We start from the raw sequence: 27023 nt of genomic DNA on the forward strand, positions 1-27023 counted from the left end.
AGGATTGGATATTTACCAAGCAAGGGTTTAAAATGGATCATCTTGGATGTATTTAAATAACTTCATCAGCTAAAAGTAAGGAACAAGAACAAACTTACTCATAGAGTTTTAAAGGCATGAAAAATTAACAATATTTTAATGTGTTGTAGGTATTTGAAGCAAACATTTGTTTGGTGTCTTTTTGTACTGATCATCTCTATTTTCTAATCCCACACATCCTATGAACATTCTGTAGTAACTAGTGCCGAGTTCTAATGAGGGACAATAATTTAGGTTCAATTAGTTTTTCCAATGTTGCCTTTTATAGAAGAACAGCAAAAATATAATTCATATGAAGATAAATTTTTGTTACTTTCAAATGTTCTTTTATAATCTTTCTTGACATATGATCTCATAAATTGCAATCACTTGTATACTTGATTAATAGTTATTTGGACATTTTTCAAAACTATTTTAAGCCCTACCACAGAAAACATACTACTATAACCCAGAATGCTGACCGCGTGGAGCTTTGCCTGTCAATTCGTAGGCAGCGCCACCAGCATTGCTATGCTGGTGCATTGTATGCTGGTGCATTGTATGCTGGTGGCGCTGCCTACGAATTGACAGGCAAAGCCCCACGCGGTCAGCATTCTGGGTTATAGTAGTATGTTTTCTGTGACTCTACTCAATTAAGTTCTCTAAGACAATAACACTGACTTTGGTGCATAATTTTGAATATAAATTAAGTGTAAGTTTAGAATAAAGTGATATCTGTGCAGCTTTGTTAGTGACTGACTAAGGCCAGCTGTTTCATAGCCAGTATCATTTTTATTAAAACTTCAATGATCGAGGGACGGCTGGGTTAAGTTCCGAACCAACTAAAAGCTACTTCCTTTTCTCAGCATCAAACCGGCAATACAGTAGACTCCCTCTTATCCCGACTCCTCGAAACCGAGGCCAGTCCGGATAATGGTTTTTCCGGTTAAACCGACGTCCCAAAATCTCATTAAAACGGACCGTTTAAATGCATACTCTATACACATAATAAACAAGTATATTGTTCTTCAAAATATGCCAATAAAACATTTTCTGGCAGTTTTGTAACTTTCTTACTTACGCTCCAAGATGAGGAAAACAGTTTGTATGCTCATTTATACTTCATTCTTGATTTTATAGGTAACAGGTTTAGTGAAACATGTTTTCAGTTTCTGCTATTTCTGGTCTACCATTATATTCACAATTTACTTTCGCCAGTTCATTATTTTTAAACGTGTTATGCCCACTTAATTCATCTTTCAAATACTACACTTCAGGTTATGTTCAAACCAAGCGTTGAACGAATATATAATATAAACTATAAACATGAAATGACATGTTAAATTGTAGTTATAATAGTCAATCAGCTGATCATAGTATTATTATCTTTAAGTGTTGCCAACCTATTTCCAAGCATACACGGATTACGTGCAATTTGTCCAAATTGCAAAACACTTACGAAGTTGTTATTTTCAAAAAAAGAATTCAGCTGATCAAAAACCATGATTTAAAACAATTTTGATATTACTGGAATGATTGATATTGGACGATAACATTCCGGAGAGTCCTTTTTATCTTTTTTTTTTTTTAAATGGGACAGACTCTGGTGATCTTTAACTTATCTGGAAAGACACCTTCAAGGAGACAGATATTAAAGCAGTAAGATAGAGTTTCAGCTATATTACCAATAATCTGTTTAAGCAAGGTATTAGACCTAAGATAACCATCATTAGAGGTTTTCAGTTTTTTTGTGGCTTTTATTAGATAATTTTTCATGATAAAATCCCAGGAAAAAGGCACAGCAGTGATAGAAGACTTATTAAGGAAATCTTTTGAACTGGAAGCATGATTAACAATTCTCTGTTTTATGTTTTCAACTGATTCAATAAAAAAGGTATTGAAAATATCAGATTTCGGGTGTTTTTGAATTGATCAAAGAATTGCTACTGGTTTTAATGACTTCCCAAGCAGGTTTACATTTGTTATTACTTTTTTCTATATCTGTGTTATGTTTTATTTTGGCATTCTTCATTGAATGCTTATATTGATTTTTTAACCCATTATACACTTGTTTTGTTTCGTTTGAAACACTTTAGCTATTTTTTTATTATTCTATCTAGGAAAATCAATCTTTCTTTCATGCTGCAGCTGTTAACAAATAGGAAAGATTTGTACTCCACTATTTAATCCTGTTTCAGAAAAAAGCATACACGTGTGCATCTGAATGCTGTGATAAGCAATTTCCTGCGTCAATTGATTACTTAGATTGTCTTGAGAAGTGTCATTTGACATCCAGTGAGGCAGTTTATTACATTACATCTACTTTTAATGACATCAAGGTAAAAGTTCATTTTATATTATGATTTAATAAAAAAAAAAAATATATTCCATACACTCAGTTGCAGAAACATTATTTAGATTTTTTTAGAAAAACCTGTACATTTACACAAAATTTTAAAATTCCTCTAGTATTTTCATACATTTTTATAACTTTGACACTACCATGATATTCTCCATTAAATTCTATGTAGCCTAAGAATAGACAGCTTTTGGTGAGCCCAAAGCTTCAGAATTGCTATTTAAATTGATTAGAACTAAGAAATTTTGAGTTTCACAAAAAAAGGTTAAAAATAAGCCTACAGACACTTTTTTTTTAAGAAAAATACTAGAGATTAGCAAATGGCTACAAAAACTGCTCTAAAATCTTAGCTTTTAAAAGATATGATGGGGCATTTAATTTGCTTCCTTTTAAGTACAGCCATTCCAGTTATAACTGTGGAAAACATGGTTTAAGGAAAACAAAAACACACTATAACAAACCAAGAAGACACATGTGATAGTTTTTATTATTATAGAAACAGCATGAGGCTGTAACAAAATTTGTATCTAGACATGTTCAAAACAAATTCCAAGTATTGGATTGATAACCAAACTAAAATGCAAGTTCATTTTAATGTGTTTTCAAAATGTCCTCCATTCTCTCTTCCGCAAAGAAATCCATGGGGTTCAGATCAGGAGATCTTGCGGGCCAGGGCACCGGACCTCCTTGGCCTATCCACGTGGGATAGTTAGCACTCAGCCAATCTCGAATGTCATTCATAAAATGAGGAGGTGCTCCGTCTTGTTGATAAATGACATCTTGACGGAGCACAGGATCAATCACATCCAAAATTTGAGGCAGATGGTATTGCAAAAATTCCAGGTACATCTATCCACTCAAACTTCCCTAAAAAATATGGGGACCTAAGAAGCAATCACCAATGATCAAACGTTTAAAGTAAATCTTTTATGAAAGGAGTATGGAGGAGAGCATGGTGCTAGAGTAGATTTCTGTCGCTACCTCCTGAATTCTGACATTGAACAATACCACTTTTTCAAAAAGATTTTGTGGACGGATGAAGCTCTTTTTACAAGACAAGGTTTATTCAATTCCAGTGCCCTGGCTTGCAAGATCTCCTGATCTGAACCCCATGGATTTCTTTTTGGAAGAGAGGTAGAGCCTGCATCAGAGAGAATGGAGGACATTTTTAAAATAAATTAAAATGAACTTGCATTTTAGTTTGGTTATCAAACTAATAGTTGGAAATCGTATTGAACTTGTCTAGATACAAATTTTGTTGCAGCCTCATGCTGTTTCTATAATAACAAAAACTATCATGTGTGTCTTTTTGGTTTGTTTTAGTGTGTTTTTGTTTTCCTTAAACCATGTTTTCCACAGTTATAACTGGAATAACTGTACTTAAAAGGAAGCAAATTAAATGCCTCATCATATCTTTTAAAAGCTAAGATTTTAGAGCAGTTTTTGTAGCTATTTGCTAATCTCTAGTATTTTTCTTAAAAAAAGTGTATGTAGGCTTATTTTTAATTTTTTTTTTGTGAAAATCAAAATTTCTTAGTTCTAATCAATTTAAATAGCAATTCTGAAGCTTTGGGCTCACCAAAAGCTGTCTATTCTTACATAGAATTTAATGTAGAATATGATGGTAGTGTCAAAGTTATAAAAATGTATGAAAATACTAGAGTATAATAATTTTAAAATTTTGTGTAAATGTACAGGTTTTTCTAAAAAAATCTAAATAATGTTTCTGCAAATGGGTGTATGGAATATATTTTTTTTAAATTGTGGATTTGAGTCACACTTGTGTTGCTCTACCACCCGAAAAATTGTTTAACGCTAGGTTCAGACCAACCTGTATACTTATACTTAATACAATAAGGGGTTTCTCTGTTACATCCCTTTTTTACATGTCCTACTTAACTATATTTTTTGATTGAGGTGTCATTGTAAATCTTACGATCTAGCGAAATGACGAATGGTAATTAAAAAGGTAATTTACTTTAGGGCTTTGCCCTAATTTCAAATTGCCCTAGATTCAATTTCATCTTCAATCCAGTGATCACAGTTAGATTGTAAACAAGAGACAAAGCAGTTTGTACAAATGAATTTCAAACAGGCTACTTTTATTTATGTTATTTATATCTAGTGTAATGTCTGTGTGGATATAAGTTAGTAGTTTTTTTTATGTACACATTCACATCCTAGGACGCTAGTTCTAGCCCGGAACTGTTTTACACATTACTTCAGGCTAGTACTAGTGGGTTGCGGATGCGGTGCGGCATTATCACATTGATAAAATCCATAGGTGATTGGCGGGATTTGAATCCTGGACCTCGGGCACTGAAGCCCTGCGCTCTACCATTAGACCAGCCTGATCCCTATATATGGATGTAGTATAGTAGATACTAGCATTGACTATTGGATACAGAAGAAGACATCCCATCTATATGGATCAGCTGTCGCCAATTTTTTACTAAAAACTGATGTAGTTGTGTGAGCCAGTCGCAGATTGTTCTAGTGTCTAAAACTCTATTTTGTACCTTTTTTTTACTGACATAGTTACTGGGTCATGACAGTTGCTATAGCTCATAATAAGTCATTCCATTAGTTTGACTTGGTAAAAACCATCGTGTAATCGGCAGAAATCAGTAATTTATATCAGTGCAATCTGTAGGTGGCTCACTTCAACTAAGACAAATTTGATTAAAAACAAAACCTGGCGACTACTTTAACATGGGGATGGAATGTCTAGTTGTATTAATAGTCAAAGATACTAGTCAATGACACTACTGACGGTTCACCCAGCCACAGGAAATTACTGACACCTGACCTTGAACTTTGTGATAAGAGACCATACAACCTCTACTCTCAACTCTCTTATCATTTTATGGGCTATTAAGGCTGAGCAGAGCAGAGCTGCTCAATTTTAATAAAACCTTGGCTTGGAGGGTAAAGCAAATAAATTTTAATTACCTAGAGTTTTGATAATTTGGAGAGAAAAAAAAATCAAATAACAAAAAAATAATTTTTCAATAAGTAAGGTTCCTTTTGTAATTTTGTACAACGCCTTGGTCAAGTGGCTGCAACTTTGAATATGTGTTTGGCGAAAAATGTCGACAAAGCTTCACAATTAATTGACAAACGAGGAAAATTGTTGAGGACCAACCATTGTCAAGAAAAAAGATAATTTTACGATTTTGACATTTCATATCCTTTTAATGATACCAGTCACTCATGGAATAAATTAGTTGTCATTCAAGCCTTTTTGGTTTGACGGATAAGTTGGAGGGAAGGGAATAGCTGGATGCAACTTAAGGTTTGGTTATCTGAACCGGACACCAGCCTCGACCCCACCCAAAACTGGAAACGCACTACCCATGTGCCGGGCGGGTGTCCAGACCACAGGTTTACCAAAGGAACAAATAAAAGAGTGGATTTGGTGTGCAAGCAAAAATATATTAACTTTCAAAACAACCATGTGAGAGACATCACAAATGCTTACAGATCAGAAAATATTATCAATTGGTTATACACCTGGGCTTTGCGGTTTCAGAGATATTGTACAAATAAATATTTTTTCAATGAACATACACTGCTGACCAGACAACTCAATAACTGCTCTAACTAAACATCAGAGCTACTGTACCTAGGATGTAGAGTATCAAAATACATGGTAAAACATTGAAATATCAGGGAATTCTCTACGGACTGTGAATTTATTTTGAATTATCGAAAGTTTTGATCCATCAAATATTTGAATTACCAAGAGTATACTGTAATTCTTTATTCCAGTTCTCTTTAACTTTCACAATAATTTAAGGGGTTTAACAAACAGATAATGATTGTGAAAACAACCAAGATTCTCTATTATTTAAAACCTGTTAACATTTCTATTCTTTTAGGACATGTCGTGAAATATTTTTTGCTTCAAACTACTAATACTGTTTCCAGAGACGATACAACACATGTATCGGAAAGTGTGACAGTGGTGAAGGCTTCAATGTGAATGATAGAGATGACGAGGGTGATGACGGAGAGATAACTGCTGAAGAACTAAAAGAGTTTTGGTGGCCCGATTATAGTGATTCTGAGGTAATTCTATAATTTATTATAAAATTGTTTTCCTACAGTTACCTAACAATGTACATGTTCTCTCACTGATTTGAGAAAGCAAAGTGGCCAATTCGCTTATCAGTGAGACAATGTTAACATTGTCTCACTCTAATTACTTTGTCTCACTCCAGATTTGCAACAGTGAGCGCGTAACATGCAGGCAACGTCGTATGCGCGCGAAATACGTTGGCAGCACTGGCTGTAATTCAGCTGGTCAGCTGTTGTACTGTTGTATTTGTCACTTCACATTAAATGTTATATTAAAAGTTCACTTCTGTGTAAAAATAAGGTTATGTTTCTTCACCAATTTATTTGTTTTATGGTAACTGTAGGAAAAGTATAATGTGCAACTCGAGTTCAAAGTACAATTGCCTCACTCGAGAAACCATTCCTCACTCGCCTACGGCTCGTGAGTAAGGATTTCTCTCGAGTGAGTCAATTGCTCACTTTTCTCACTAGTTGCACAAATAACTATTGCGTGATGAAATATTGTTCCAGGTTACTTGAACTCCTTGAGCTAGTGATATAAAAATGTGGAACTTTGAATTTATGTATAAAAAACATAATCAATATCCTAAAATTCTCTAATCGCACCACAATTTGATCATGCCTGAGTCAGAATGATATTAGTGTGTTAAAATACCCGGAGTAGTGACAATTAATTCTAATTTTGATAAGACGACCAATGCTTTCTTACCTAAAGGTTTTATCCAAGTGATGCTTTGTGACTCATCTTTATCATTGGGGTTGTGAACAGCCCTAAACACACACACATACATGCCCCACCGTCCTCAGGGATTGTTGTCTGTCAACTACACGGGAGGCCTCTGGCGACCCCGAGGTACCCTAGCCATTCCACAGATTCCTCCTCTTCTTTGTTCTGGGTTCTATGACCAGCATACTTCTTCTTTTGCTGGCTCTCCTTTCTTCTTCGCTTTCTTATTGAAGAAATCTTCTTCCCTTCTCCTTTCCTTTTGCTTCTGTTTCAGCCAAACCTCAGTGGTGTCAAGCGACCCGTGTCGAAGTGGTAAATGCCACCGGGCTTCTCAGGGGTGGCGAGTACGGTGCCTCCAGGATACCAGGCAATCTCCTGCAGTAATTACAGTATATATAGCCTTATCCACACTCAGCAATTCACTTGTGGGGACTTATGGTTTCTATAAAACCAAAAACACCACCAGAATTAAACCCTGACGCAACTCCAGATATTGCATTTCCAACACTTCAGGGGTTAGCTCATCTAAAGCAAAACTGAGCTCTCGAAATGAGTGCACCAAGAACACAGGAGGCTCTGATGCTCTCAAAAACATAAACTTTTTCCACCAAGGAAGTTGTTGCAATTGTTCTCTTTATAATGTTAAAATAATTATGGACAACTGTTTTTAAATAAGACTAATACATTTGTTTAATTGTTTAATACTTTTTAGGATTTAATTAAACTAAAGGGTACAATGGTCTGTTTCCTTTGCGGTTCATAAAAAAACGTATTCAAATGATTTTAAATATTTTTGTTCCAGCATCTGATGAACAGCTGGTTTGAACAAATGGATGATGTAGACTTAGAATATCAGGATGACGAGAACCCAAAGAAAGTAAGTTGTACAGCTTTACTCATACAAGTATGATAAAAAATTTGCTATACGATTCTTGTTGGTTAAAACATAAAGATGAAATTTTAGGAAAACGTTTACATACATTTTACAGATTGTAATTTATTATTATTGCATTTTCTTATTATTATTTATGTACATTTCTGTTAATGCTATTCTGACAGGAATTGTTACTGAAACTAAACTAATATAAATTGAAATGAATAGTGCAAAATGCAGCATATTCCATGTTAGAATATTTATCTGTTAAAAGCCATTACATTTTTTCAAACTATTTATAGTTAGGCCTACTATTGTAGCTGTTAAAGATTAAAATGATCAATTTTATTACAGAAAGCGGATTTAAAAGATCGTAATACATGCACTCGCCTATGCATAGAATCATATATTCATACATTGAATTCAACGATGGACACAATGCGAAGAGATCTAGCTGCCAAAGCAATAGCTAAGTCAGATCAAGCAAGTTACTATTACGACTGGAGCAGAGCAAATGAGGAAGAACTTCCTTATTAAAGACTTAAGTTCATACGCTAAAGAGATTAATAAATCAATAAATTCATATTTTTAACTATTGGTAACAGTTACAGTGAAACCCTCCTTAAACACACACTCCATTTAACCTTAACCCAGGTTGATTGAACTTTTAAAACCATAGTAAAAACTAAAAATCATTTGGAAAATTTGCAAGGAAACAGGAGTCATCCGCTCTGTTGCCCAATATGTAACTGCTGTGTAGATAACGTTTAGGAAACAATTGTTGATTACTTTAAGGAATAAATTTCGGGTATAAAGTTGTACAATTTAAAATGACAGTTTTTTTACATAACATAAAAACCCTGTTGTAGATCTCTATGCACCAAAAAAGCCTTTAAATTCCAAATGAAAATATAGGTTATCCAAAACGGACTCGCCCCCTTTATTTTGTTTTGTTTAATCAGGGGTTTTCTGTACCAATCAAATTGATTTAAATTTGTATGTTTAAGTTTTGTCTGTATTACTGTTTGCTGGCATCCTAACATTTTTAATACTGAATAAAACGGTGTAGCCCTAAAATGTTGTAACTCGCAGAACAATTATTGGGTTATAAGAAATGGTAAATAAGTACACAGGTATGTCTCCATCCACGTGAACATTACAAAATTTGTCTTTTATCACTAAAATGTGTGTGTTTCGGTGAGTTGGTGTAAATAGAAACCTCTTGACAACTTCCAAGCGGCCGACTTAAGTTACAAATCTCTCGACAATGGCATCTACTTCTATGTGATCATGATGTAACCAGGGTTGAAATTACTACAATTTTAGAACTGGGACAAAAATAAAAGTAAATAAACCACTATATATAAAAACGGTATGTTTATTTATAAATTTACAAGTAGACTTGTGTTAATAAATGGTTTAACTAATAGTCTCATCTTATTACCACTACAATTAAATCCACCACATCTTAACCAAAAACCACTACATCTTAAAATTACTACAATTTTAGAACTGGGACAAAAATAAAAGTAAATAAACCACTATATATAAAAACGGTATGTTTATTTATAAATTTACAAGTAGACTTGTGTTAATAAATGGTTTAACTAATAGTCTCATCTTATTACCACTACACCATTACCTCTTATTAAACCATCCAAAGCTGAACTTTCTCTTCCTCTTTAGACCTTAATTAGGAATCCTAGCCTAGAGCCTTTGACCAAAAATATCTAGTTATTTAAGACATGAACAGGATCAGGGTACAAAGTAGGCCTACTTGTATCTCAAAACTATCAGAGACAAAAACTACCAGCATATTAACATTTAACCTAGAATTCACTAAATACCCCCGCCGCAGCAAACCTGCCGACTAAGCGAATTTCCATTTGTCTGAATTGATTTTTAGTTAAAAATAATATTTTAATAACATTAGGTTTAACGAGTACCTAGGTTTGCTGCCTCAAGGAAACTAATAAAATTTGTTTTTGAGTAAAATATTGATAGCTTAGTACAAAATAAATAAATTTGCCAAGTTTGATCAAAATATATCCATAAACAAGCAAACTACAACATTTGACAATATTCTCCATAAGAATAACATGGGAATTTTTAATTTACAAATTTTTTAATTTTCTCCGTTACTAATAATCGAACAAAAATACTTTTATATACTAAATTATTTGTTTTTTTAAGCTCTTTAAAAAGGTCTAAAGAGAAATCGGGAAATTTTGTGTTTTGAGGGTCAAAAGTGAGAAAAACCAATTTTTACCCAATAAAACCCCCTCGTAAAGCCCCGTTCCCATGGTCCGATCGTGCTGGTTCGCGAACTCATTCAAGTTTATCCCACTTTACACCTTTAAACCAAATTTCATCAAAATTGGACAAAAATTACTCAAGTTATCGCGTTCACGGACATATATATATATATACATATATAAGTCTATATATATATACATATATAAGTGGATGTATATATATACATATATAAGTCTATATATATATATATATACATATATAAGTCTATATATATATACATATATAAGTCTATATAATATACATATACAGTGGAGTCCCGATAATCCGAACTTCGGTAATCCGAAAGTCCGCTTAATCCGAAACCAAAAAAATATATTTTTAAAATTTTTTTTTATAAAAAATTTAAGTTTGAAAATTTTTTGAAATTTTTCGAAATTTTTCGAATTTTTTTAAAGTTTTTTTTTATTAAACTTTAAACACAGTTAGCTGTACCTTGTCAACGTATTCTGTAGCGGCCGGGTGAGATAGACTTTTTTGTAGAGTATTTTATTAAATATTTCACCATTTTTGTTATTACTGTAACATTTTTCATTTTCGTCCGCCAAATAACAAATGGATTTTATAACTGTAAGTGATAATGCTGCAGCCACTAGTTCTAACCTTAAGTAATGTGAAAAACAATCCCGGGCTCGTGCCTGCGTCCTAAGACGAAAAAAAAATTCAAAAAATAAAAAAAAATTAATTTTTTTAAATAAAAAAAAAAAAACGTTTAACCCGAAATATTTGATAATCCGAAATGGGCCCGGTCCTAACCATTTCGGACTAACGGGACTCTACTGTATAAAAATTTGAACGAATCGTGTTTTTGGCCTCTGGGGACATCAAAATGAAAAAGTAAATCAGTCCCGGGTCTAGGTCTTACCGTGCCACCTACGGTAATAGCTACTTCCCTATAGGGAAATTCGCTAAAAAGGAAACAAAATCAAATAACAAAACTAACAACAACAAAAATCATTAGGAGCAAAATAGCAGGGAGGATTCCACAAAAAACTTAAGGTATTTTTTGTGGCTGGGATCCAGATATTAATTTGATATACATAAAACAAAATATGTTTGACTTTACTATTATGACCCTCCCTTGCGTAGGCTCCTAGCAGTCAGAGGCACAATTGGTAACATGGTATAATCTATCTCTGAGTAACAACAATGAACAAATATTCTGGTCTCCAAGTTATAATATTAACATATTCAAGAACAATAATACCCCTGCCGCAGTAAACCTGCAGACTAGGCGAATTTCCATTCGCCTGATTTGACAAAACAAAAAAGCAAATCAGTCCCGGGTGCTAACACTAGTGTCTTAACATGAGACTTACTGTATTAACTTCCCTATATGGGAAATTCGCTAAAAACATGTCAACAAGTACATTTGGTTGAGAACTTAAGACTGAAGTCTGTGTTGCTGATGCATCTAACTCTGAACCCGTTTGGCGTCTCTAAACTACACCTTTAAGTGTTTTCCCCAGAACTTCATGGACTTTGGTAAGAAATTCAGGTAGAAAAGCAATATGCTTGTCGATACACTTGGTGGAGCAGTCTTCAAACATTTTGATAGCCTTGTCCATCTGAAACAAAAATTGAATTAGCATCTACATCTGATCTACCAATGTAACTGATTATTTAATAGCACAGATTGAATAATATCTTTAGAACCTTCTTGTGCAGCAGAAACTTTATCATCTGATCTTCAGTTATTAGGCCTTCCTTAGTGGTGGGCTTAGCCCAGGTGAAAATCCTACATTAAAATTCAGGCTTGATTGGAATGGGCTTATTTCCTGAGAATTAAGGACACAATTAAAGATACCTTAAGGTAAGCGTGCTCATCCTGTCCTACATTAACCTTCATTATTCATAAATATTATTTATTTAAAAATAATAATTTGTTATGCATTTTAAAATTAACTGGCGGGATTTAATAACTTGGGGGGTTTTTAATCATTATTTCATACTTGGAACCATGGAATATTAAAACAATCGAAGATATTTGTCCAATATTTGTGAGAACTAAAATTCACAAACTGGTTGCAGTCGCTAGACGTTATTATGAGATCATTACAAACAAGAAAGGCTACAGTAACCCCTCATATCTGACCTTGGAATAACCGACTCCTCGGGATATCCGACCGTCTACTTGTTTCCTGTCTGGGGCGATAACGCCGAGTTCGATCGGTTAACCGAAAGACCGATCGCGGATGTTGCCGTAATTGCGGAAGACGACTACCACTGTCCCTGATAACAAATTTTGCCGCCGCCGCGGGAGACAACTACCGAAGTTGCGGAGACTGTAAGTTACGCTCATGGGTGTTGCCGCGGTCACGGGAGACGATTACCGAAGCCACGGAGACTGTAAGTTCACGCTCACAGGTGTTGAGGTGTTGCCGCAATCACGGGAGACAATTAATGATGTCGCAGAGACTGCAAGTTATGCTCCTCCAAATATCCGACCTTTTGGCCGTTCCGACCATGGCTCGGTCCGTCATGGTCGGATATGAGGGTTCTACTGTAGATGGTTATGATTTTTGTACAGTTGCAATACATTATAAAATCAATATATATTGGTATTGAATTCAAAGTCTCCATGTATTGCAAAAGTTTTGTGGAATAGAGAATAAAAATTGACCCATCTCTATTGTCAAGGTTTAACTACAAGATCGAGGCTCAATCCGTGTTTTTTCATAGCTGAACAAATTTCATTCACTATTTAAATTTTTACAGTTGAGTTGTACACTGGGAGAAAACGATACCACTTACCTCTTCAGGCTTTGGAGTGGTGCCTATTTTATCATTGGCTGCATCACTGCAGTCATTGACACATCGTTGAAGGCGTGACTAAAAAAAAGGAATAATTAAGCACCAAGTCTCAAAGTCACATATCATAAATATTAAAACATTTTACAAAATATTTACTAAACAAAAACAACTATTGCCTAAACAACTAAACAAATCAAGTATGGATAGAAGACACTACATTTCTGCTCAGTGCTTATGAAGATTTACAATCTATAGTCTTTTGAGAGAATAATAGAAATGTTTTGGAAAAACCGTATCTCTGAGTCATACAACTGAAAACTACGAGAATCATTTCCGATGTGACAAATAACCTAACAGTTTAATCCTAAAATATGTTGAAAATTTATTTTACTTTAACTAACACAGTGAGGGTTAGCCTATAAACTGTGAAGTAAGGAAAATACTTATAATTCCTACTGGATATAATTTTTTGGCTGCATTCAGCAAATTTCCCGATATGGAAGAAGCTATTGTAGGCAGCACAGAAAGACCTAAACTCAAGCCCGACTCATTGATATCTTGGTCAGAATTTGATTAAATTTAGCATGAATGTGCATAGCTGGATAAATTTGATTGAGTTCGTGGACTTGACTAGCAAAATCGGGTAATAGGAACGGGGTTATTATATCAACATACAGTAGAGTCCCGTTAGTCCGAAATGGTTGGGACCGGGCCCATTTCGGATTACCAAATAATTCGGACTAAACGGTTTTTTTTTTGTTTTTTTTTTAATTTTTTTTCGTCTTAGGACACAGGCATGAGCCCAGGATTGTTTTTCACATTACTTAAGGCTAGACCTATGACTGCAGCATTATCACTTAATAGAATCCATTTTTGATTTGGCGGACAAAAATGAAAAATGTTAATAACAAAAATGGTGAAATATTTACTAAAATACTCTACAAAAAAAGTCTATCTCGCCCGGCCGCTACATAATTCTTTGACAAGGTACAGCTGTGTTAAAAGTTTTAAAAAAATTTCAAAAAAATTAAAAAATTTAAAAAAATTTATTTTTTTTTATAAAAAAAATATAAAAAATATATTTTTTGGTTTCGGATTAAGCGGACTTTCGGATTATCGGGACTCCATTGTATCAAGAAAAGTAAAGATTGGATTCCACTACAAAAGAAAGGATACAGTCAGAAAAGTTTCTAGAGAATGCTTTCAGTACTTTCCTGTTAAACTAACATTCATTATTATTGATAAATTTTTTTTGATATATCAATAATTAACGCATTTAAATTACAAACTGACAACTGATCTTGTTTAGGGAAAAATAATATATATGGATTAAGAAATGAAACTGCTTAAACTAACCTAACATAACTAACCAAACTTACTGTACCATTTTGAAATTCCGTTTGATAATAGAAAAGACATGTGAGGAAAATCAAACGGAATTTTGAAATGTTACAGTTTGGTTAGTTAGGTTAAGTTAGTTTAGAACAGCTTAATTTCAATATAATATATTTTTAATTGTTTCTTGGTACTGAACAATATTTATTTATCGTAGTTGTCAGCTGATATGTTTCAATTCGTTAATATCAATATAACTTATCGGATCAAAAAATTAAATATCGATATTAAACTTATATCGAAAAAAAAAAATCATCAATAATAATGAATGTTCCATTTACCAGGAAAGTACCATGCTGTCTCTGTGTTATTAATTGAAAGCTAACTGCACTAGATGGGAAGGAACATGCCACTCGCAGAATCAACATTTCCGTATTGTGGCATTTCATTTTGCCTTGTGTGGTGTAATTTCCTGTCTCCTTTAGCTTCAGGTGCTTGAATTAGGCAGGAAAGGACAACAACTTCTAGTTAGATGCGTTGCATGTTCAGTTGGAAATTGTTCAGTAGTCTGGGAAGTCTGAATGTGCTTAATCCTGAAAGAAACTCTTCCTGGCAGCAGTGGTGTAGTGGTAAAATGACCGATGTGGGAACACTTAGAATCGGCTATGAATTGACTTACATATACAGTAGAACACTGCTAATCTGACCTCGGCTAGTCCAACTCCTTGATCGATTTGACCATGCCTTCACTTATTGGTAGAAATATTATCGCAATCATTTTGTGACCATTTTCCATGGTAGTGTGGACATCATCACTGTCACCCACACTCTCGGCAAAAATATTGTTTATCCCTCGCGGTCACAGACACAATTTGTTACAATTGATCATGGCAAAACCCTAATTATCACCAGGGTCTTACGCGATCACGGAAACATTATCATGGTCTGCCGCGATAGTGGCAAAATAATGTATACCTCTCAGAGGTGCGGGAACACTAGCAACTAAATAAATCTTCTGCTAGGCCTAAATCTTCTGCGGTCGCAGAAAATTATCAGTTATCTTAGCTAGTTGCAGTAATTAATAAATATTTATTATATGGGTCTTAGACCAACATCGCTCATATTGGGACTGAGCCTGTCTAATATAGATTTATCTATAACTCCCAACAAAATAATTACATAGTTTAAAATCTTTTACTCATATTTGCATTTATTTACTTTAAATGTAACTATGTATTATTCCTGCTAATCTGTAACTTTTATTTGGCTATGTGAAGTATAAATTACACTTGCTTATTTTAACCGATTATAATGTACCTCTACGAACAAAATTCTGAATTGACTCACATGAAAGTTTTTTATCTCCCTATTAAAATAGTTGACTGATTCAAAATATGTCTTATTGCATTTCTCGACACAATCCTGAACCTCCTCTGAAGAAGAATTGAGCAGGTCAGAGCAGCATTTGGCAGAACAAAGAAACGCCTTTTCCTGGAACAAAAAGAGTACCTTTGTTTTAAAGGCTGTACTTGGTCTTTCATATAAAATGGTACTGGAATTGGTCCGGAAACAACACAACAACAAAAAAAAAGGTCTTTCATGTTCGATTGTCTTTAAAAAAGATCTGATTAAGTTTATGTTCAAAAGTATCAATCATGGACAATTTGGAAGAAAAAACTGTCCAAAGGCTATTGGGATTAATCAATAAGATTGAATAGGCTCAATCTACAATTCTTGTAGATACATAAGATAGTTCCTTCCGTAAATGTTAAACCTAATGATTTTATTGACAGTACAGTAAGTTTAAGAGCAATCGGTGCCGGTTCTGATTTTCAAACTTATTCTTGAAATGCTGTTTGGGCCTCTAATCATGCATAGGTCCATGGGAAAGCATAAGTTAAATGAAAAGAAACGCTAAAAATCTAACCACTGAAGCATCATTTTTTTTAACTGGCAGGTTCAACTTCTTTTATTGGCACTTCTTGGGGTGGCTTCTTCAACTTCGTGACTCAGACTCGTTTTCTTCCAGCCAAAATTTTCACCTGACATTTGACTTATTCTAACAAGCCAATTGACCTAAGTTGACTGTAAGAGGTGAAGATTTTCTGACATATAAGATTTTATGGTTCGATTGTGAAACAGACTTACGCAAATAAACATCTGAGTTTTATCGCTATGTGATTTTTTCATAGTTACTTAAATACTTGCTGGATTCTACATCAATGGCTGACAAAGTCGGAATATATTACAACTGTTAAGTTGACGAGATATTTTATGAACAATATGCTTACCGTATGAAAATTTGTAAAGCGAGTCTGAAAGTTCTCGTAATGTTTATCATTACTGAAAAATAATTTTCTATTGCTACTGTCATGACGGAGTGCCATAAGTGTTTATTCAAATGTCAACAGAGGCCTAATTATATGTTGTTGTACCTTGTTGTACACATCTGTTATACTGTTATACTTATTTAAGCTAATATTTATTCTCCCAAACATGCCTGTTTTCCTTGTTATTTATGGTTATTATGTATTACGATCGTCTTTGTTATGTTTTTGCTATAATTTATTGTTGTTAATTACTACATTATTGTTGTTAATTACTATATTATTGTTATTTGTTTTGTTGCCTATGTCTAAGTGTTAAAAGTTCACAGTTGTTATTTAATATTAGTCATCTTGAACTGTACAATGTATCTTTAGTACCACATCAAACAAAATGGAATGTCCGTTGAAATAAAATAAAATAAAATAAAATAAAAATAAAATAAAACAACGGGTAAGTTATTCTATAAGAAATCTAGACAAAAACAAATCAAGTTAACTTCCCTTGTTTTAAAACAGATGCAGACAGACATTTTGGCTTAATTAATGAAACAATCGAGAGAAACATTTTGATTGTACAAACATGTTGATAAGCAAATAAAACAATCGATAAGCGGAACATCTTGAGAAGGAACATTTCGATTGTTTACACATCTTGCAACCGCGCATTGCTAGTTTTTTTAATTTTCATTGCATATCCGGTTTAACAACTTGGTAATTTGAACAGGATCTGGTTCCAAATTATTTGAGAACTGGTGTAGACTACATAACTTAAAAAACAACAAATTTTAGAGCTAGCATAGACTAAGTTATATTGAATTAACTAATTGAATTAGTAGGCCTAGTAGGACTTATAAATGATGAATATTAATATCCTACAGTAAATTGAAATAGTGGTTCAAAGATTCAATTTTATAGTTGTATCGATCAATCAATTTAACGATTCTCAAATAGGACTAAGTTAGGGCCTATAGTGCTTCAAACGTTGGAATTTTATTTTAAAATCAAATCAGTTTTATTTCCACAATAAGTATAGGGCCTACAAACAAAGTAACAATTAAAATCAAATCTTAATTGAATTTGGAAACTGTGAAATCCATTTCAAAGGTCAAGGTTGCGGCAACGGAGTATGTCAGTATGTCAAGTTTCATCAGAACTTCATGAAGGGTCTTTTAAAAGGACGTGAGCTCCAAATCTATCGTATACTTATCGGAAGATAGCTAGATTGTTATGGCTGGCCGTGTATATCACAAATCACTACAGAAATAGTGTCCAAGTTTTAAGAATTAGGATTAACTTAGGCTATAGCTATAACAGACTAACTAACCTGTATCTTTCGTAGGTATAGTTTGTCGATTTTGTCTATATGACTTTTGAGAGCTTTTTCGATTTCATTTTTCTTGATGTCAGACATTTTAGTTTGAATTTTTCCAGTTCTTTGCAAAATAACTTAGTTTACACTTCTCAAACTTTAAAAATAATACGCCAGAAATATAAATCCCACAAAATTGCCGGGGCCAGGCCAGGGCCGGAAAGAAAAGAGTCAGAGACAGACAGACACAGTGACACAGAGTGCCGGTACCGTAGCAGCCGACGCCGACGACAGCCGAGCCGAGCCATACTCGTATACTTCCACAGTATGTACAAAACAAGACAAGACTTCACAACGTATAGGAATGGTTGAAGGTCGATCGAATAGTCGTTTTTTCAGATTATAGAAAATGTCGATTTTGCGTGGTCGCAGTCGCATTAAAATCATCGAATCGATCCTGCCTACTTATTAGTACTTACTAGTTTATTCTATGGACATCTAATTTTTTAATTTTATTCCAATGGACATTTCATTTTTATGTATTTAATAAGTTACCAGTTATGCTTGTAAAACAACATGGCTTAAAATAGATGACCTGTTAACCATTAGAGCTAGATATGGTGAGCTACAATAATGTTGGTTGGTTTACAAACTTTTACCCTTAGGGGTAGTGGGGGTACCTCAAAGCTTTTACACGAGATGTATAAACTTAGTCAACATTCATATCATTTTACAGGTCTTCATGAAACTAAACCGACAACATAAAGGAAATAAAAATCTACTCTCTTCAATCTTTATTATCTCCGAAGATTAAATATTCTCCTTAAATAGATAATCAATGGCAAAACAAACTGTTGACAGCATGATACCGTGAGCAACTGCAGAAGTGCAGACCGGTTCATAATCTCTGTAAAATCCATTAGCTGTTTAAAATTGGTCCCAACTATGACCCAGATTTTACAATATAATTAGAACTCGACAAGTTCACTCTTATATTAGCATTGTGTATACATGTATACGTGTATACTCAATGCTATTAGGCTCGAGGATTATCCTCCTACTTTATGAATACATCGAATGCTTCGAGCGTTTGTTTGAATACAGGAATACGAATACTAGGGATATATTGGAATTCGAATAGTATTCGATTATCATATCCCTAATCCCTACCTAGTATAAACTTCACTGATTCGATTCAGATTCGATTCACTCAGAGAGTAATCAGTTCTGTCGTTCCGTCATTTAGTTAAGTTTGGTTTATAGTTTATTTTATACTAGTTTGGTTTATAGTTTAATTTACTGAGGTCGCAGGTCGACGTTATAGTTTCATGTTTATTTTATTCACACCATCGTGATCGTGCACATTGTATTGACGTCGCTCAGTGCGATTGATCAAAACTTCAACTTCCATTGTCAAACGAGAGTTGTAGTGATAATGAAACATCTCCAGTGAAATAAGGTGAGGTGAAGAGATAAGTAAGTTAGATGACTCATGTCGACGATTCTTCGTTTTCGTTGACTAGTGAATCACCTATACATACGTTGACGTCATTCAGAACTCTCCTAAACTGTTGTGTGTAGTTGTGGTTTCAGTTTAAATAAGTTTGTCTATATTCAATCAAAATGGACAACGATTCAAATAAAACAACTGTACCATTATGTATTAGAAACCTTGAAGAAAGGCTTAAAAACAACATCGACAAGGTACGTATCATTGACAAAATTGGCTATATATGTTAAGGAGTACCGGTAGGTCTACTGTATAGGTAGTGGCCTTTGTCCAATTTGTTACATTAAAGGTTGGTATTGTCTTCCCTGCAAACTAATCAGCTCTTATTTGGGCATGAAGAAGGGTTCAAAACATTGGAATAGGGCAGGTAGCTGAGTAGCCCGACTGGTTGCTTACCGGTACTGCGTTGCAGAATTGCATCACAGGTCGTTAAATGGGCACTTAATTAACTTACACAGTCGCGCCTAGCATGTTGCCGGGATGGTAACAGTGAGCTAAGCTGCAAGTGGCAAGAATTGCCAAGTCGATTGTTTACATTGCTTTAACCGACGGGATGGACCGACTGGCTAACTTATGGTAGCATTTTAGAACCAAGAGTTCTCCAGTTTTCCGACACGAGGGTTTTTGGGCAGACTTCCGTATCTCTTGGCACAAACAACCGAATGAAAATATTGATTATTTGATTGTTTCATTCGATATATCGTTTGTTTAGTATAAGTTAATACCTTACCTAACTAACCAAACGATATATCGATTGATATTTTCATTCGGTTGTTTGTGCCAACAGATACGGAAGTCTAACTTACCTGGGTTTTTTATTAACTTACGTATTCTCTGTATGGTGCATTTTGTTTGTTTGCTGATTAGTTTTGGTCGGAGTACCGGTACCTTATATTTTTCCACCTGAGATCTGTTGTGGATATAGGCGCTATCAAAATGTCTGCTTGAGACTTAAACATCTTGTAGCACAGTTTACAGAAAAGAAATTGTTAGTTGGCTAACACCATCCTTCTTTATTCTATTCTAATTCTGTACTTATGTTGCTCTGTGAGCAGTGGACTGCTTTGTTAAACAGATTTCATACTAAGATGTGGTAACCCACATACAACTGACCACTCAACAAAATACTGTAACCAAATCCAATATTTTGTTCTTCCTTCCCATTCCAGGATGTTAGATGATCTCCATTCTTTTGTGATCACAGGATGAACCTTAAACTTGTGAGCAAAGCACTTAATTGGTTACTTAAACAGTTAACCAACAAATGACTTAGGCATAACACCGCTTGGTTTATTTCATATTTTCCTTTTAATCCATATTTATTTTTTACAAAAAATATTTCTTTAAACTTATGTGTGGTCCATGAGCACATAGGCCTACTATTTATGTTACGTTTTTATATTTTGGTTTCTTTTAATTTGATTTTGTTTTATTCTGTTTTTAGACACGTTTAGGCCATGAGTTTGGAGCAGGTGCACCGTGCTTAGTTTGTAAACAGTTATGCCCTGGACTCGACCTACATTATTGGAGGTTAAGTGTAATAATTAATTACTTATTTAAGAATTAACAGTCTCTTTATCTGTCGATGAATATTTTTGGAGAGTTTTATATTTGGAAAGTATTTTATACCAGAGAGAAATAAGGTGCCTATGCGAGGAATCACACCTTTCGGAGGCCTATGTTGCACTGGTAATATACTTGTAATGAGCAAGGAAGAGGCCGAGCAATTATAGCACTTTGCTAAAATTCCCATCTCACAGGACACAGGGTCTTTCTCCACCGAGAGCGTTGTAGTAGGTACATGTAAGAGAATTACTTTGACCTAGACGCCACTAGGTGTACCATTGAATGTTTCCTCTCTACCTTACTTCCCTGTGTTTATACTTAATAATATAAAGAAAGGAAATCCAAAATGGTTAGTTATACTTCAGAAGGTGTATGATATAAATAATTAGGTTAATACATTTTTGTAATTAGTCATCAAATTCTACAATCAAGCGAGAGGGCCACAACTGGGAATTCCTGAAAAACCAGGAAAATCAATGTTTTTAGTGCCATTTTGTTATGGATCCAAGACACATTTAGTAGGGTTTAGACCCTCAGCTACAAGTACTAAATGCAAAATGTGTGCCGAAGGTCTAATTAGACCGGGATTTAGACCCTCAGCAACTGATCCTACTTTCAGTATAATAGGTTTGCCTGCATATCTGGAAAAAGTTATCTTTATTCTGTCCGATGCCAAAGTTTATGTAAATATGTACCTATGTTTGTATCTTCTCGAATCAGTTGTTTTTAAATGTATTTTGTATATTGAAATTCTGACACCATCAATCCCTTATTGGGTAAAAGGTGAAGACATGGTAATAAGGTAGGCTACCTAAAGCTACGCGCGCACTACGGCGGCACGGCACGGACGGGCGGTACGGCACGGACGGCATTTTTAAGAGGGGGTGCGCGCACTAGGGCGGCACGGCACGGACGGACGGGACGGGACATCCGCACATCCGCAATTTAGGACAGTTGACAGTCTGCGAGTAAAAGATTGTGAGTAAAGATGGATGTAGATAGAGTGGTGATAGTAGGTTTAATTTTGGCAGGAGGAAGAGGAGACAAGAAGGTGCAAGCAAAAATTTTAGATAGCCTACACCAAATAAACAGGAAAAGACTAAGTTTTGGGGGGCTCCAAACCTTGTTTCCTGATATTGTAGAAGGATTATGTGTAAAACTTACCTGATTGTTTCATAATAGATCATATTTCTGCCCATATATTGTCACGCCGGACGTTATTAAAATATTCCGGATGTCGCATGTTGTACAGTTTCGGGTATTTCTCAACGAGAAAACTCTAACTTACTAACATCTATCAGGGTGTCTACCAACCGGGAAATCCGGGAAAACCGGGAATTGTACTTAATTTTTTACTGGCCATGAAATGTACGGGAATTGTCCTTAAATGCCAGACTATGTCCTTAAATTTTTAATGGGCCATAATTATATTGATCGCTAGTTGGTTAGGAGCACATAAAAGGTTTATCAGATGTTTGTTTACATTATCATAATTAGGGGTCTGCGGTACAGAAAATTTAAGGTCGGTACGGTTCGGTACGGTACAATATTTTGTACCTCGGTTCTCGGTACAAAATCGGTACAGTACGCGGCTACCTGTATTTTTGCGGTTTTCTTCTCAGAACTGTATCTAAACCATTATTTTGAACTTTAATACAGTATAGACATTACTATGAAAATGGATAGTATCCTACATTCATGGTTTTCTAACAACAATTACTGTACCACATGTTTTATTAAAACAAAACCTTTTACTACTATGAGGATTGTGTCAAGAAAAATCACAGTTGAGATAAAGGCTTTACCTATTTTACTCTGAGATACTTTGAATAGCCATGATAAAGCAGTTTAAAAATAGGATAAGAGTTTTTATGAATAAACATGTTTGAAACATTTATTGACAAGATAATTTCACAAAACTGGTAAATTATTTCCAACCAACACAATGTCTAGTTGTTTTTAATTTTAAAAACATATAAAAGCATTCAGTAGAAGACAGTGTAGTTTTGACAGCTGTTCACAGCAGATGACAATGAAAAACTGGAGGTTATGATGAAGTAATGGCAAAGACCATTTTTTTTATCAGCTTCAAAACTAGTTAAGTTATAAGATGGATACAATTCTTGCAAAGTTTTTTTTCTGAAACTAAAATTTGGATTATCACAGAGTAAGATTTGATGTTGGGCAATTAGACTTTATAACTGTGTAAAAGGTGTGTATCCCTGAATTTATAAATTGCATTCTACACTTATTCACTGCCAAACATAATTCAGTAGAACCTTGATGAACCGAGAATTACACTAGCCTACATAACTTCATTACCCCAAGTAAAATACCAAGATAATTTTTATAATTGTATTTGAATCGTATAATCTTAGTTTGTTAAAAATGGATTGAATGTTCAACAATAATTGCAGTCCATTATTGTTAAGCAGTATGGTCCCAAATTATTGTTTTTTATTTTGAAACATCACAGTTCATTTTACAAAATTATAGTTGAAGCAGCTCAATGTCAAGTCACGCTTGTGCAATAGTTTGTTTACATGCTTTCTCCAGACCACGGGGGAGGGGAGGGTCTGATAAGCCGTCTATTGTTCACCCCCAAGAAGGTCCGACCCTCATTAGTGCCGCTCGGCTGCACTCAGTGGGGAACCCAATACCACAAATCAATCTTTTAAATGAATACAAATATTTGGTAATAATTGTTTTATTAATATTCACCTTGAAATTTCAATAAATTTGGTGTAAAATTTGACAAAAATCTGCCATTTGGACCGATTATTAATACAATACCAAATACCAATAAAGTAGTACATTCATTGGTAATTAAATAATAGGTAAAAATTTACCGATTTTCGTCAAGTTTTACCCCCTGCTGTGAGCTATGTCACAAAAGCTGATAACGACATGGGTGATTAGTAACCATGGCAACTTGTTGAATGCGTGATGAAGGGAAACCCAAGAAATAGAAGAACAAAGAGAAAGAATAAAAGACGTTGTTATCTTTATACCCTTTTTACAATTTCCGTTATTGTTATCTTTATGTAAGATTTTATGATTTTGTTTTATAGGTTTATAAAATAATTCTTTTTAACTACGGGAATATCAATTTATAATTTATCAACGTGCTTCTCTTCTGACACAGCAATACCGGATGCATAATAAAGGTCAATGACCTAAAATATCACGATTGTGCAATATTGTATTTTGATGTTGAAATTAAAATCACGACAAAAGTTTGTATATATCCATGGTCGTCAATAGAAAGATAAAATATCCATAACAAATATTTTAATTTATAAAATAAGATTGTAGATTAGTTACAAGTTTAATATGTAGCCATAAACAGTTTTATGGCAGTAGGCAATGGCCAGCGGCAAATTCAATATTCACGAAAATACTGAAGTTAGAGATAGCATTTAACAGTCATCATAAAACTATTATTTTTATGATAAAACAGAATTGGGGAAAGTCGTAAAGAAATAAAAGTGATAAAACTCAACAGTTCTTGGAAGTACTTCAATACAACAATTATTGTCGTGATAAAATGTTAATGGATTTGGGACTGCTAATGGGTTTTTTATTGCACCATCACGCTAGTAATAAATTTCGTAAACAAACATCTGATAAGACTTTTATGTGCTCGGAACCAACTGCCGTTGTTGACTACGATAGTAAACTGAAAGTAATTTATTATTATAATAGGCTGTACCGAACCGAATTTGTACCGTGTAAAATGCTGTACCGAACCGATGACGGTAATTAAGCTTGTACCGTACCGTACCGACTTTTTCGGTGCACCGCAGACCCCTAATCATAATTTATTACTAGAGTAATTATGCAATAAAAATCCCATTAGCAATCTCAAACCCATTAATATTTTATCACGACAATCAAGTGTCAAGTCAAGTACTTCCAAGAGCTGTTGACTCAGTTAGCTAGCTCATAAAAGTTGTATCACTTTTATTCCTTTACAACTTCTTTTTTTATTACTAGGGTAATTATTATGAGATCCCAAACCTATTTCATCGTGAAAATAATAGCTTTATAATGGCTGTTAAATTTCACTTCTTACTTGTACTTTCGGCTTGAAGATTCAATTTGCCGCGGCCATTGCCTAGTGCCATAAAACTGTTTATGGTTTCATATTAAACATGTAAATAATCTACAGTCTTATTTTGTAAGTTAACCCCTTTTTTATGTATATTTTATCTTTCAATTGACAAAACCACAAGCATTGTTCTTTGCATTAATGTTTTATCACTATGTAGGCCTGCTTGGTTTCAAATTATGTCATTGCATTTTCTCTATCTTTGTCTTATATTGGTTTCAATGTTTTTTGTTTCCCATATATTTATTTATTGAGTTGTATGCTTTAAGCAATCTAAATCTTGTCGCTATCGCAGGAGACAATGATTGCGTTTCTCTGTTACACTATAAAAGCTTTACCTAAAGTATAGGTAGGCCTATGCTTGTTTACTTTCAATAAATTTCTATTTTGAAATTTTTAACTCTTATCTATTGTTATTTACTTTTCTCTCTTTGGTACAACTACAGTTAATAAAAAGATTAATACAGTTTGACAAATCAGGAAAATTATTCGGTAGGCCTAATGACACCGACAAAGGTTACGGCAAAGTGTCCTTAAATGTACGGGAATTGTCCATGAATTTTTTATCCAGAATGTAGTAGACACCCTGATGTTTACAACACACGAAAACACTGCTACTTTGACAGAGATCAGTTGAGAATGGCGGATGTCCCGTGCCGCCCGCCCGGTCGGTGTGCAGTGCTCCTGCCGGTACGGGCGTCACGGCAGCTCGGAAATGTCCTGGAGTTCTGTCTCCCGGACTTTTTAACAAACGGCGGAAGCTGCCGAACGTCCGTTGCCGGCCGTACCGCCGTAGTGGGCGCACTCATATGACATTCAATGTTATTAACTTTTAAAAATTGCCGTGCCGCCCGCCCGTCCGTGCCGTGCCGCCGTAGTGCGCGCGCAGCTTAATAGTAATAATATAAGATCCCCACCCGTAGAACAGGCACACTGCTAGTTTTTGTAAAGCTATACAAAATTAAACTCAGAAACTATATTATAGCTTAAATAAACATGTTTGTAATGTGTTTCGCTTTCCGACTGATTTACGTTTTACATCCGACAAATAGTTCAGTGACATTACAATATAGATTAATCCACTCAGTTCTTGGTTCCTACTGAGAGAAAAATGTGAGGGGTAGTAGAGAAGTAGGCCTAAAGATTGACCAGCACTTCTGTGCGTGGATGGTTTGCCACTAACCACACTAAAACATATGGGTGCTGGTTTTTGGCAGTGCTTGAGGTAGGGGTGAGTGAGTCACGTTGAGTAGCAATACACGGATGTTTTCACAAAAGTACCTCCGCCCCCTCACCAAGACTCATTTTGGCTGATAGGTGAGAGATTTTATTTTATTTTATTTTATTTACATTAAAAATACAACTTTAATTACTAAAGTAATTACTTTAATTAAATAAAGTTTTATTTAATTTTTATGAATAAACCTTTAATATTATTGATCAAGAGGGAGGTTGAGATGTGAGATTCCAGTGTGTTTACAAAGTAATATCCTGTGATTTCCATTTAGACTAAATAATTGTTTTGTTTTTAACAGAAATACTTGCAAACTTTGCAAATGTAAAAAAGAAATCCATGACGTAGATGAGGGTGAAAATTTAAGATACCACCTTATTTTCAACAATGAAAATGACAAGAAAACATCTCTTAGATCCCTAATTAAGGAAGAAGACAGGGGTAAGTAATCAAATTATTGAGTTTCAGGTTTTTATTTGTTATACTGTCTTAGAACTCCCCATTAA

At 34.4% G+C, this 27023-nt stretch overlaps 3 protein-coding genes across 3 annotated transcripts in view; 2 read left to right on the forward strand and 1 right to left on the reverse strand.

Moving 5' to 3' along the window:
• Positions 1–492: 492 nt before the first annotated feature.
• LOC128998965 (uncharacterized) lies at positions 493–9289 on the forward strand. Its single transcript, XM_054425321.1, has 5 exons — positions 493–555; positions 2217–2357; positions 6308–6448; positions 7987–8061; positions 8413–9289. The coding sequence occupies exons 1-5, from the start codon at positions 493–495 to the stop codon at positions 8593–8595; spliced, it is 603 nt and encodes a 200-aa protein (XP_054281296.1). The 3' UTR covers positions 8596–9289.
• A 145-nt stretch (positions 9290–9434) lies between these two features.
• LOC128998272 (protein FAM136A-like) lies at positions 9435–18384 on the reverse strand. The gene is made up of 4 exons (XM_054424330.1): positions 18112–18384; positions 15808–15951; positions 13126–13203; positions 9435–11939 (listed from the first exon to the last, which is right to left on the reverse strand). The coding sequence occupies exons 1-4, from the start codon at positions 18196–18198 to the stop codon at positions 11811–11813; spliced, it is 438 nt and encodes a 145-aa protein (XP_054280305.1). The 5' UTR covers positions 18199–18384; the 3' UTR covers positions 9435–11810.
• A 963-nt stretch (positions 18385–19347) lies between these two features.
• The window catches only part of LOC128998352 (testin-like), a 35049-nt gene continuing 27373 nt past the window's right edge, over positions 19348–27023 (forward strand). Inside the window, exons 1-3 of the mRNA XM_054424456.1 lie at positions 19348–19800; positions 21051–21136; positions 26819–26958. Coding sequence (XP_054280431.1) covers positions 19720–19800; positions 21051–21136; positions 26819–26958 — 307 coding nt within the window. The 5' untranslated portion in view covers positions 19348–19719. The remainder of the gene's footprint in view (positions 19801–21050; positions 21137–26818; positions 26959–27023) is intronic.

Source organism: Macrosteles quadrilineatus, unplaced genomic scaffold (assembly GCF_028750875.1).
Source record: "Macrosteles quadrilineatus isolate MER2022 unplaced genomic scaffold, UCM_ALF_1.0 Scaffold_7__1_contigs__length_78375512, whole genome shotgun sequence".
Lineage (NCBI taxonomy): Eukaryota > Metazoa > Arthropoda > Insecta > Hemiptera > Cicadellidae > Macrosteles > Macrosteles quadrilineatus.

Coding starts and splice junctions, on each gene's coding strand:
- LOC128998272 (XM_054424330.1), bottom strand. CDS start 18,198: ATGTCTGACATCAAGAAAAATGAAATCGAAAAAGCTCTCAAAAGTCAT. Junction 15,952..18,111: donor TATACCTACGAAAGATACAG/GTTAGTTAGTCT, acceptor TTTTTGTTCCAG/GAAAAGGCGTTTCTTTGTTC. Junction 13,204..15,807: donor GGGAGATAAAAAACTTTCAT/GTGAGTCAATTC, acceptor CCTTTTTTTTAG/TCACGCCTTCAACGATGTGT.
- LOC128998965 (XM_054425321.1), top strand. CDS start 493: ATGCTGACCGCGTGGAGCTTTGCCTGTCAATTCGTAGGCAGCGCCACC. Junction 2,358..6,307: donor CTACTTTTAATGACATCAAG/GTAAAAGTTCAT, acceptor TACTGTTTCCAG/AGACGATACAACACATGTAT. Junction 6,449..7,986: donor CCGATTATAGTGATTCTGAG/GTAATTCTATAA, acceptor TTTTTGTTCCAG/CATCTGATGAACAGCTGGTT.